Source organism: Thalassophryne amazonica, chromosome 2, assembly GCF_902500255.1.
Source record: "Thalassophryne amazonica chromosome 2, fThaAma1.1, whole genome shotgun sequence".
Classification (NCBI taxonomy): domain Eukaryota; kingdom Metazoa; phylum Chordata; class Actinopteri; order Batrachoidiformes; family Batrachoididae; genus Thalassophryne; species Thalassophryne amazonica.
Window position 1 is genome coordinate 91,717,153 of NC_047104.1, and position 13,042 is coordinate 91,730,194.

The following is a 13,042-nucleotide window of genomic DNA, read 5'->3' on the forward strand; positions in this document are numbered from 1 at the left end:
GAGATTAGTCTGACTATTTACCCAGACTGACAACAAATGAGTAAAGTACAGTAGTGTTCAGAATAATAGTAGTGCTATGTGACTAAAGATTAATCCAGGTTTTGAGTATATTTCTTATTGTTACATGGGAAACAAGGTACCAGTAGATTATCACAAATCCAACAAGACCAAGCATTCATGATATGCACACTCTTAAAGCTATGAAAAAGTAGAAAAGGGGGTGTTCACAATAATAGTAGTGTGGCATTCAGTCAGTGAGTTCATCAATTTTGTAGAACAAACAGGTGTGAATCAGGTGTCCCTTATTTAAGGATGAAGCCAGCACCTGTTGAACATGCTTTTCTCTTTGAAAGCCTGAGGAAAATGGGACATTCAAGACATTGTTCAGAAGAACAGCGTAGTTTGATTAAAAAGTTGATTGGAGAGGGGAAAACTTATACGCAGGTGCAAAAAATTATAGGCTGTTCATCTACAATGATCTCCAATGCTTTAAAATGGACAAAAAAACCAGAGACGCGTGGAAGAAAACGGAAAACAACCATCAAAATGGATAGAATAACCAGAATGGCAGAGGCTCACCCATTGATCAGCTCCAGGATGATCAAAGACAGTCTGGAGTTACCTGTAAGTGCTGTGACAGTTAGAAGACGCGTGTGTGAAGCTAATTTTTTTGCAAGGATCCCCCGCAAAGTCCCTCTGTTAAATAAAACACGTGCAGGAGAGGTTACAGTTTACCAAAAAACACATCAACTGGCCTAAAGAGAAATGGGGGAATATTTTGTGGACTGATGAGAGTAAAATTGTTCTTTTTGGGTCCAAGGGCCACAGACAGTTTGAGATGACCCCCAAACTCTGAATTCAAGCCACAGTACACAGTGAAGACAGTGAAGCATGGTGGTGCAAGCATCATGATATGGGCATGTTTCTCCTACTATGGTTTTGGGCCTATATATCGCATACCAGGTATCATGGATCAGTTTGGATATGTCAAAATACTTGAAGAGGTCATGTTGCCTTATGCTGAAGAGGACATGCCCTTGAAATGTGTGTTTCAACAAGACAATGACCCCAAGCACACTAGTAAAGTAGTAAGTCCCTTTGGCTGCTCCCTGTTTGCACGCGGGGTCGCCACAGCAAATCCAAGGTGGATCTGCATGTTGAACTGGCACAGGTTTTACGCCGGATGCCCTTCCTGACGCAACTCCACATTACATGGAGAAATGTGGCAGGGGTGGGATTTGAACCCGGAACCTTCTGCACCAAAACCAAGCGCATTAACCACTTGGCCACCACCCCAAGCACACTAGTAAATGAGCAAAATCTTGGTTCCAAACCAACAAAATTAATGCCTCGCAGATGTGAAGAAATCATGATAAACTGTGGTTATACAACTAAATACTAGTTTAGTGATTCACAGGATTGCTAAAAAAGCAGTTTGAACATAATAGTTTTGAGTTTGTAGCGTCAACAGCAGATGCTACTATTATTGTGAACACCCCCTTTTCTACTTTTTTTTACTAATAGCCCAATTTCATAGCCTTAAGAGTGTGCATATCATGAATGCTTGGTCTTGTTGGATTTGTGAGAATCTACTGAATCTACCGGTACCTTGTTTCCCATGTAACAATAAGAAATATACTCAAAACCTGGATTCATCTTTTTAGTCACATAGCACTACTATTCTGAACACTGCTGTAAGTGCTTTTATGCACTTTTTGTGGTTGCTTGAGGTATTTTTCTGAATGCAGAAATGTCCTCCGACCTCAAAACATACTCTTGTGACATAAACCAAATGTACTCTCTCTTCTTCTGTGGCGTTTGACAGCCGGCATCCTTATTGTTGCATTGCTGCCACCTTCTGCATCAGTCCATTATAGTAGGGATGTGAATCATACAACAACTCACGATTCAATTCGATTCCGCTTCTTGGGCCGACGATTCGATTCAGAACCAATTTTCGATTGAAAGAGCTCTGAGAAAGTTATATTACTTAAAAAATGTTTATGTTTAAGAAAATGCAGCTTTATAAGGTTAATCAAGTGATTCTAGATGATGTAAATTTACTTATCTGCTTTGCTCGTTCAGAGTTGGCTGGCAGTTTAGCGACGTGCTGGTCAGTAGTCGGCAGAGACCGCTGCTCCACTTCTTTTAGCTCCGGGTGATGGCGTAGCATGCGGGCTTGCGGATTTGAAGTGCTTCCGAAGTACTTGACTTTCATTTTGCAGATTTTGCACACTGCATAAGTCATGTCAAGCTCCTTCTTACGCAGCAAATAATAAAATCCAAAATGCGCTCAAACATTTGCCTTCAGCAAAGACGGTGCTGGCTGAATTAGCTCTTCGTCTGCCATACTAAGCTGCAGCTCACGAATGTTTGAGGGGACCCTCCCCTCGCGGGGACGCTGTAGTACGGAAGCCATTGCCTGGCAAACAGTACACGCAGCAAGTAAGCAAGAAAATGTTTTATAAAATACTTTTTAAAAATAGATTCTTGGACATTTTGGATCGATTCAGAATCATAATAAATAAGAATCGCGATTCGGACGTCAATCGATTATTTTTTTTTTTTTTTTTTTCCCCTCTCTTCCCCGGCACCCCTACATTATAGCAATGCTAAATCCTCTCAAGTCCAGTGTCTTTCAAGTATTTAAAAAGCCAACACTTCCCCCTCCCACTTTAATTTAATCTTTAGAAAACCAGGTTAGTCCCATTGAGATCAAGATCTCTTTAACAAGGGAGACCTGGACAATGATGGTTTCCAATTCACCTAACTTGCTAATCCTATGTCTAAAATACTTACAACAGAAACTTCTTTCAGGCCTAATATGGCAATATGTTTTACATTTTTTTTTCATCTTTAAAATTTATCCAGAATTTGCTAATGCCACTTAAATGCAGTCCTTTTATTTCTTTAGAGAAGCAGCTACCACTTAAGTTATGCCACCAAAGTCTGCCAATAAAAATGTTTATTTTAAGAGGAGTTGAATTGGTTGTTCATTAATCTTACTTATCATTTTCTCTATCAGGTATAACCGTTAAATTAAGCTTAAGTAAATTAATGAAATTACATACATTTTTAAAATTCGAATACTCGATTAATCACTGGAATAATCGATAAAATGCTCAGCTACGAAAATAATTGATAGCTGCAGCCCTAGACACTTTGCCTTTATTGCTGAAACACAAGGTTTTCAGTTTGCTGTTGGTTGTACTGTCTGGTATTGTTGCATGTTACACATCGCCACCAGGTGGCATGAAGCATAAATGTCCAGTAAAGACTCTGGAAAGGGATGCTCAGCTCTTTTTGTCCGTGCTGTCATTTTATTCATGATGCTGTTTTTGGTTAAAAAAAAAAAAAAAAAAATTTAAATGTACAGATTTTTATTGATACACTGATTCATAAATTGCTCAATAATCCCCTTAATGTGTATCGCTTGTCTGATTGCCAGATCTTAAGGCACCAGTCTCCTACACTTGCATAAATGCAGCAGATGCATTTTAAGCACACATAATGTGCCGGAAACCGTTTAAAATGAGTAAGATATTGTTAATGGTTTATGTGTGACCACTTCTCACATATCAAAATGTATAATTCTTTGAGGTGATAAAACTACATAATTTCATTTTAGTGATCTCCTGCATGTATAAGAAAAACAGGATACATTTAACCGCCAAGCGTCAAAGCTATTTTAGCGACTAATATGACAGAGTGGGGTTATTTATGACCCAGTTGACTTTATATTGGACTACTTCTATATAAATGATTGTTTTAGGGTTCTTCATATTTATTTCACTCTCTAATATTTGTCCATCATCCTTTTCATCCTCACTCTGGGCATCAAGAATCAGTCTCAATGTTAGTGCACCTGTAAATCTTGCTATTGCAGGTCTGTTGGCCATGCTTGCAAAACAGTAAAATAGAATGATTAGAGTTGAAAATTACAATATCATCCGAAACTATAATGTCAAAAATGTAATAGTTCTTCCCGGGGTCAAAACTGACCTCGCACAAGTTTGGCTTATACTTGCCACACAGATTGGCCGATCCTTGCAAAATTGTATGAACACATGCAGGACAAATAGGTGGACAAATTCGCATTAGGATACCTTTTTTTCTGATTAAAATTAGAAAAATGGTGCACAAAAATATTTGCCAGTAATGTTCACTTTGGTCTTCTGGAGGTAGTTCTTCACCAGAAGCAATGTATTTTTTGGGTGGTTGTTGTGTTGGAAGGCAAAGCAGTGACCCAGACTCAGTTTTGCTGCTGACTGCTTGAGGTTTTCTTTCAAAATCTTCAAATATCCGTTCTTCACGATTCCTTTGACCTTGTGGAGATTCCCAGTTTCAGACACACTGAAGCATCCCCACAGCATAATATTCCCACCGTCGTGTTTCACTGTGGGAACGATGTTCTTTTGGTTATACACCTCTTTCTTCTTTCTCCAAACGTAAGCAACGTCTCTATGGCCAAAGAGCTCTCGTTTCATCTCATCTGACCAGAGGACACGCTTCCACCATGCATGATCTTTCTCCTGGTTGTCCTTAGCATACTTCAGTCTGGTTTGAAGGTGTCTCTTCTGCAGAAGTGGAGTTTTTCTTGGTCTGCATCCTCACCGTCCATTCCTGTCCAGAGCTCTAGTGATTGTCTGCTTTGAGACCACAATTCCCAACTTGTATAAGCCATTCACTAGTGTCTTGGCAATTGTCTTCGGGTCTTTAGATGCATCTCCCACTAGTTTTGTTTCCAGAGTTTTTGAAATCTTTCTTTTCCAAACTCTGCCAGGCTTATTCTGTACTGTGTGGCTCTCTTTGAATTTCTTGGTACTTCTCATTCCAGTTCTTGACTCTGGGGAATGCTGTGTAACGCCTTCTCCTCCTTTTTGAGCATCAGCGATTCTTTTTCTGATTTCGTTGGTGCTTTCAACTCAAACCCTTCCTGAGGTTTTTACACTGTGTGTACATTGGACAATACCCTCAATTTTAACTTGATTTTACAAGCTTTGAGCATTACAAAGTTCAAGCACATCATTGCACAGCCAGTGCTTAAAGGGCCAATAATTTTGACCCTGTAGTTTTGGTTTTTGTGAAATAATTTTGTTTCTGTGCGCAAAGTAAAATAATGTAAGCATAAAACTAGGATGTTTAGAAATGCTTTGTTCAAAATTCCTTGCTCTCTTAAAAAAAACAATTTGGAATTTTTTGAAGAAAACATTAAATTTCATAGGGGCTAATACTTATGTCCTCATCTGTATGGGTGTTATTCATACAGAGCAGAGATGTTTAAAAGCAATTCCATCAACTTCTGTCAGTCTTGGTGTGTAAAATGTTAATCAACTGAAAATCTGAGGTAGTGAGCAAAAAAAAGGGGGGGGAGGTGATGGTCTAGTGGTTAAGGCATTGGGCTTGAGACCAGAAGATCCTCAGTTCAAATCCCAGCTTGACTGGAAAATCACTAAGGGCCCTTGGGCAACGTCTTTAATCCCCTATTGCTCCCGGTGTGTAGTGGGTGCCTTGCATGGCAGCACCCTCTCATCGGAGTGAATGTGAGGCATTGATGTGTAAAGCGCTTTGAGTGTCTTTTGCAGATGAAAAACCGCTATATAAATGCAGTCCATTTAGAAAACACCAAATAAACTATTGTATTTAAACTTTATGTAATTCAAGTAGACATTATAATTGTGTTAACACACACTGTTGGTTCAATATATGATCCTTGTGAAGTTCAGTAAGCCTCAGTCCAGCTGCAGTGTAACAACATGCTCTCAGAAATATTTACTTTTGTCTAAAGCCTAATCTAGTTGCACATTTGTAGCTTCAGTTTTGTGGCACACAAAACACACACACAAACACTGTGCATGTATTGTTCTCTTGTTGACCAAAGGGTTTCGTGGGTCTGCTTCTCAGGTTCTCACCAGCCTATGCTGCACAGAGGTGGGTGTATGCGCTCCCCATCATGGACGCGCTGCAATAAGGTTGATCCCCCGCGTGAGAGAAAGCACCACAGCGACTCGGACACCACAGAGCCCTTAATGAAGCTGGATCGCACGAAGAAGCCCTGAAGACTGATGTGAAACAGTCAGACTGCAGTGGTACAAAACCCAGAGCAGACACACCCAGAGAGGAAACATCAATCGGGTCACATTTGTTACCTGCCTTCCCATAAAGTATGAAGGTGTTAAAGAGATGAGTTTGGGTCAAACTCTGGATGCTGTGATCTTTGTGAAGTGCAATAGAAATGCTCTCTTTCTTCTCCCCCCTCTCTCATATTGTGACACGCTTTTTTTTCTTATGAAAAGTTCTTGATGCACTTTGGGCTTCCACAAATTTTAAGATTTGTTTTCTGCTGACAGACAGGGTATGAGGTCAACAAGTAATAGCAAATCCATCCTTATACCCTGCCAGGGTGACAGAAATCTTGGGCATACAGGTTCAGGTTCTGGAATTTGCAGTGAATAACCAGGATGGGATGAAACGTAAGCCCATAGTTTTACTCCATATGAGATAATAAGCTGTGACAGTTAATTAATGTGTTGTATCGCAGTGAACAATTTTCTCCTCACAGGTAACATGAGCAGTTGGAGTGGCTTTCAGGGAGGTCAAGCTCTCTCTATCATCACACCTTCTCCATCAGAGTATAAATTGTGAAGTATCTGCTGCTGAGAAAATTGTAGTTCTGTTAAATTTATTTTTCCCAACAGAATTACTGGCATTAGGTACAGATGATTCAAAGATAGAGATCAGTCCTTTTTTAGTGTTGGCTTTGGCAAAATGTTAATTTCCCATTTCTGTTGTCCTTTAGAAAATAATGTTTATTGCTGTTTAGTAATCAGTTTTTGGTTATTCAGAGATGGTAGTCAATTCCCTCTGACTCATTTATTGCATTAGTGATACAGAAGTAGATTTGCTCCATACTCAGGTGGACTTGAATGGGTTTTGTGTAACGTGCCAAAAATACAATGATGTGCCAACAATATTCTGATGGTCTTCTAAGGGATGAATTTAACATTTAAGTATGATTTTCAAAGCAAAGGTTAGTGTTTAATGCTTGATTAATTTAATCACTTGTTGATACCAGGAGTACCAGTAATTCAGTAATTCTGACTGCTGTGACACAGTGGAGCTGTGACACCATGACATGAGAAAAATAAACATTCTGGTGAAACGTGTCTGTTTTGTTAAGTTATATTGGGGGGGAAACAAGCCACAGGGTGTTTTTCACAACATACGGTGAATCTCACTGTTAAATTGGGATTTGTTTTGTTGGGCTTTCTTTGTTTACACTGAACATCATTAAAGAAATATATTTCTATCAAACATGATCACATTTAAATGAGCAGAGACAGCTGGCAGTCATAAGTGGCAGTTTAGACTTGATCACTTAAACCAGCTACAGTGAGGCAAGTAAGTATTTGATCCACTGTCGATTTTCCAAGATTTCCCACCTACAAAGAATGGGGGACTTATGTTGTGATTTGGTGCGACATAAATAGAATTAGAGTAATATGACTGAAAATGCCGTGATCCTGTCAGAACATAAGCAGCTGTATCCTTAATCTTTTGAAACCTTACAGTAATAACATAAACCTGACTCCCACTCCCCCCACCCCAAATCAGTTAATAGGAAATTACTGAATATTGCTATCATTATTCATGTCCACAATGAGTGTATGTAAATAAATAAATGTCTGACCACCAGTTTATATTGTGTTTCTATTAATTGGTTTTTAATGCACTTATATATATATGTTTTTGTTTTTTTTTGTTTTTTACATATTCTTCACAGTGGAACCAAGCCTCAAAGAACATATTGCATAATTTAATGGGCATAATTGCAAAAATAAACAGTGATCAGGTTTTCATATATACACTCAACCAAAATAATTCTAAAACCTAGAAATTTGCTGTAGTACTCGTAAATCAATAAAAAGCAGACCCGTTATTTTTGCATTAGGTTCATTCATCCCTTATATTGTTTAGCCTGCTGAGTTACAGTACTTGTTTATTTATTTATTTTGAAAGACTTAATGAAACAGCTGCACTGCTTTTGTTTCCAAGTTGCTATGCAACCACAACGGCCACGCGCCAAGTGAGAACGAAGCTTGAACCATTTTGAACGGTGTGTAACACTGGTTTCATGCTGAGTGTCCTTCATGGAGCTCATGGGGGACATCTGCTGGAGAACCAACTGTATTGCAGTGGTTCGTGTCCACCGGAGGTCAAATACTTTTAAGCGGAGCGCCGCCAAATTTGGTAGAATGTTCAAACTTATTAAAAAGATAACAGGGTTGATGTCAGTCTGAATGTGGATTCTGTATGTTTATTCCCTGCTCCCCTTAGATTGGCAAATATATAATAAGTTGATTTAACTGAATGGCTATAAATTCACTGCTGCTTTGCGCCACTTACAAAAAATAACAGCGAACAGTGTTACATACAATAAAATAATTCACAATTAGAAAATAATCTAACAAGATGAAAAGCCTATATCCAGTTATCACATTACTAGGGTGAAATAGTTTTAATATCACTTTCTTAACGCCATTGGAATTCTGACTTATCACATTATTTTTTCTGACAACTCCAACATTCAAATACCCAGAAACAGAAAAATATGAATTTCATGTTGTTTTTTTAAAATACATGTACTCCATTGCAGTTGTGTTGACCTGAGTTTGAATCAAGTTTCGACACACTGCTCGACAACCAAACACCTCCGCTGGTCCGGTGAGCGCTTGGAATTGTTGACTCCTAAAGTTAGAATCGCAATGGCTGGAAGAGGTTTTAGACGAAACACGACTTCCCAGGTATGAATCGATATTTTGTATTTCTCAGAGGTTTATGTGGAAGTAAAGCAACAGGTGAAATCGCTAGCAGGTGAAGTGGCTAACATCAATCAGCAACAACAGCTTCAGCTATTCGCTTTGCTTCACGAACCAGTGGCGGCTCCAAATTTTCTTTTTTTTGTTGGTGGGGTTAAGTGGAGTCGGCATTATTTCGTGGTGGGGCAATAGAATTTGAGGTAAATGTGCAAATGCACATTGTAAAGTAAATTACAAACGCTTCCTGTATAACTGTTAACGCACAATACCAAAACTACTGTAACAACAAATGATATATAAGGTGTGTTGAATGTGGTTCTTTTTCTGTTTGTAGTACCAGGCAACATTCAAGCCACCCTGCTCAGTGTCGCTCTCATTGGACTGACATTTCTGCTATTTTGGCATTGTGGGATAGCTCGCCCACAGATTGAGCTCGCCGGAGTACTTTTGCCACACTGCTCAGCGTGCTGCTAACAAACAGAATGTGTCTCTTCCCAGATAGATCTCTTTCAGTGCAGCTTCTTGTTCTGACTTTAACACAAAGTTAACACCCAAGTCTTTGATATCTGTAAAGGCTGTGGCTATTCGCACGGTGGCCGTGTCCATAACTCTCATTTCACTATTCGCACGGCAAGACACTGGTGGCAAAACTTGGAACTACTTGTATAAACAAACATACTGCATTCAAGATATCCTAACTCCTTTAATATTTTTCGATTTTCATGATTTTTTTTTATTCCAAATCAAAATCAAACATACTGCATTGAAGATTAATATTTTTAGATTTACATTTTTTTTTTTTTTTATTCGCCCATGTCCATAACTCATTTCAGTGTTCACACGGCAAGACTCTGGTGGCAAAAGGCCGACCCTATTCGAATGGCGGTCGTGTCCATAGCTCTCATTTAATGCATTATGTTTGTTTATACAAACATAATGCAAACAAAACAAACAAAAGTTCCAAGTTTTACCACCAGAGTCTTGCCATGCGACTAGCCAAATGAAAGTTATGGACACGGCGGCCGTGCGAGTAGCCACTTCCATCTGTAAATGGTAATCAAACCATTCCAGTTGTATCCTTCTGAACTCTTCCACAACAAACTCCATTGTGTCAATGTTTACAGTGCTCATAAACTTTAAGTTTCTTAAATATTTATTATGGCCACTCTTAAAATTTCAGTTATCTTTACAATTTTATTACTGGTAAATTTGAGAATTAATTTAGATGAGATATACTCATCTCACAGGAATATATCACAATTATCTGGGAACTACTTTTTGCGCAGGATTTCATCAAGCATGTCGGCCGCGGGCGTGTACTAACACAGAATACCCAGAAACTGGACAGTTGTTCGGCCATAACAAGAGCGTCAACTTATAGCTTGTGGCGCTCGTGAGAGTGTACATTTAAGCTTGTATTTTGACTCCAGCCAGGAAGTGCAGTTCCTTGACTAGCCACTTGAGGTTGGCTCCAAAACTGAGCACATTCCCTCAGAAACCCATTTTAAAACATCCAACTTTAGAGCAAAAATAATAGACAAATAATGAATGTTTATGAGTTCAATTGTACGAATATTTCATTAGGTGAAAGCTGGAACATACCATTCAACTCGGCTTTGCCTCGTTGAATGGTATGTTCCAGCTTTCACCAAATTAAATATTTGTTCCATTGACAGAATGTAAAAACATTAATTTGTTTTATATATAACAGCTAAAACAGATCCTTGTCATTTCATATTTTATTATGATGTGAATAACCAGATGCTGTGCACTGACTTTGTACTTCCATAAAAAAAAAGACTTTGTGTAGTCCAGCCAAAAATCACATCAGCTTTTCATCTGAACAGCTCTTCATACATCCAGATGGCTTACAGCGGAGTGGATGTGTTTTGTGTGTGCATGCGCGCGCATGTTTCGTGTGTGCTCGCACGCGTGCGTGTGTGTGTGCGCACGTGTGTGTGTGTAGGTCTGTGTGCAGAATGTAATGGTACCAAATGTGTGGAACCACTCTGAGTGGAATCAAATTGCACTCTAAAAGCAATGCAACACAAAAAGCACCAATCAAATGACAAGGATCCACTCAGCCATTATATAAACATGTTTACAGCCTGGTACAAAAAATGCTTTTGGGTTCTATAGATAGTTTTCTCCTCCTTGACAACTGTACGGTGGGGTGGGGTAAATTTTTTTCTAACTTCTTAGTGTAAAATGCTTAATCCGTAAAGTTCTGTATAATTGTGGGTGTGGTTGCTTTGAGTGACAATGGCCGGGTCCTGCGACCGACTCCTCTCATTACCTCCAGCTGTAACAGAGTAACTCGTTGTTGTGTGTGTTTGAAGTATTTTATTACACCTGGAATAATATAGCTTTTTTGTATGGTGAATGTTATATGATAATGGTGTTAACACTTTTAACAGCTGTCGGTAGGTCCACTTAATGCAGGATTACTGAGGAAATAAGTGACTGATAACTTTTACTGCCCACACAAAGTAAACCTTTATGAGAACCACCGCACAGTCAGCACAAATGTGATTTAATAAACACCTGAACCAACATTAGCCTGTTAGCTTGGTGGTTCCGACTCGGAGAGAGGGGAGGATACTTGCGAACATTTGAATTTGGCAATGCAGGACACCCACTCGTGGCCGTGAGTGCCAAGGGCGCGGAGCGTAACTAGGGGATCCGGGGGGTGCCCGGACCCACACATCTGCAGGACTAATGGACGTCCCACACACACACTCATGTGGAACACAGGGGTTGTGGCTGGGTCTTCCAGCATGATAATGGCCCGAAACACACAGCCAAGGCAACTAAGAAGTATTTCAAGGTCTTGGAGTGGCCTAGCCAGTCTCCAGACGTGAACTCAATAGAAAATCTTTGAAGACAGCAGAAAGTCGAAACCTGAAAGATCTGGAGAAGATCTGTATGGAGGAGTGGACCAAAATCCCTGCTGCAGTGTGCAAACATGGTCAAGAACTACAGCAAACATCTGATCTCTGAAATTGCAAACAAAGGTTTCTGTACCAAATACTAAGTTCTGTTTTTCCATTGTATCAAATACAGTAGTGTTCAGAATAATAGTAGTGCTATGTGACTAAAAAGATTAATCCAGGTTTTGAGTATATTTCTTGGGAAACATGGGAAACAAGGTACCAGTAGATACAGTAGATTCTCACAAATCCAACAAGACCAAGCATTCATGATATGCACACACTCTTAAGGCTATGAAATTGGGCTATTAGTAAAAAAAAAAAAAAAAAAAAAGTAGAAAAGGGGGTGTTCACAATAATAGTAGCATCTGCTGTTGACGCTACAAACTCAAAACTATTATGTTCAAACTGCTTTTTTAGCAATCCTGTGAATCACTAAACTAGTATTTAGTTGTATAAGCACAGTTTTTCATGATTTCTTCACATCTGCGAGGCATTAATTTTGTTGGTTTGGAACCAAGATTTTGCTCGTTTACTAGTGTGCTTGGGGTCATTGTCTTGTTGAAACACCCATTTCAAGGGCATGTCCTCTTCAGCATAAGGCAACATGACCTCTTCAAGTATTTTGACATATCCAAACTGATCCATGATACCTGGTATGCAATATATAGGCCCAACACCATAGTAGGAGAAACATGCCCATATCATGATGCTGATCAGTGGGTGAGCCTTTGCCATTCTGGTTATTCTTCTATCCATTTTGATGGTTTTCCATTTTCTTCCACGCGTCTCTGTTTTTTTTTGTCCATTTTAAAGCATTGGAGATCATTGTAGATGAACAGCCTATAATTTTTTGCACCTGCGTATAAGTTTTCCCCTCTCCAATCAGTTTTTTAATCAAACTACGCTGTTCTTCTGAACAATGTCTTGAACGTCCCATTTTCCTCAGGCTGACTGAATGCCACACTGCTATTATTGTGAACACCCCCTTTTCTACTTTTTTCTTTTTCTTTTTTTTTTGACAATGACAATGATTTATTCTCTAGAAAGGCACCCCTGGTGGGGTATGAGAGAACTGCATAAGGTACACAATACATATAGTAAGTCCCTTCGGCTTCTCCCTTGTTTGCACTCGGGGTCGCCACAGCAAATCCAAGGTGGATCTGCATGTTGATTTGGCACAGGTTTTACGCGGGATGCCCTTCCTGACGCAGCTCCAGATTACATGGAGAAATGTGGCAGGGGTGGGATTTGAACCCAGAACATTCCAAACTGAAACCAAGCGCATTAACC

General features: G+C 39.4%; 2 protein-coding genes across 2 annotated transcripts in view; both read left to right on the plus strand.

Moving 5' to 3' along the window:
• The window catches only part of dbndd1 (dysbindin domain containing 1), a 72,244-nt gene extending 65,772 nt beyond the window's left edge, over positions 1 to 6,472 (plus strand). Inside the window, exon 4 of the mRNA XM_034189139.1 lies at positions 5,905 to 6,472. Within this exon, the coding sequence (XP_034045030.1) occupies positions 5,905 to 6,059 (155 nt within the window). The 3' untranslated portion in view covers positions 6,060 to 6,472. The remainder of the gene's footprint in view (positions 1 to 5,904) is intronic.
• Positions 6,473 to 8,687: 2,215 nt separating this feature from the next.
• The window catches only part of mns1 (meiosis-specific nuclear structural 1), a 54,413-nt gene continuing 50,058 nt past the window's right edge, over positions 8,688 to 13,042 (plus strand). Inside the window, exon 1 of the mRNA XM_034189170.1 lies at positions 8,688 to 8,804. Within this exon, the coding sequence (XP_034045061.1) occupies positions 8,766 to 8,804 (39 nt within the window). The 5' untranslated portion in view covers positions 8,688 to 8,765. The remainder of the gene's footprint in view (positions 8,805 to 13,042) is intronic.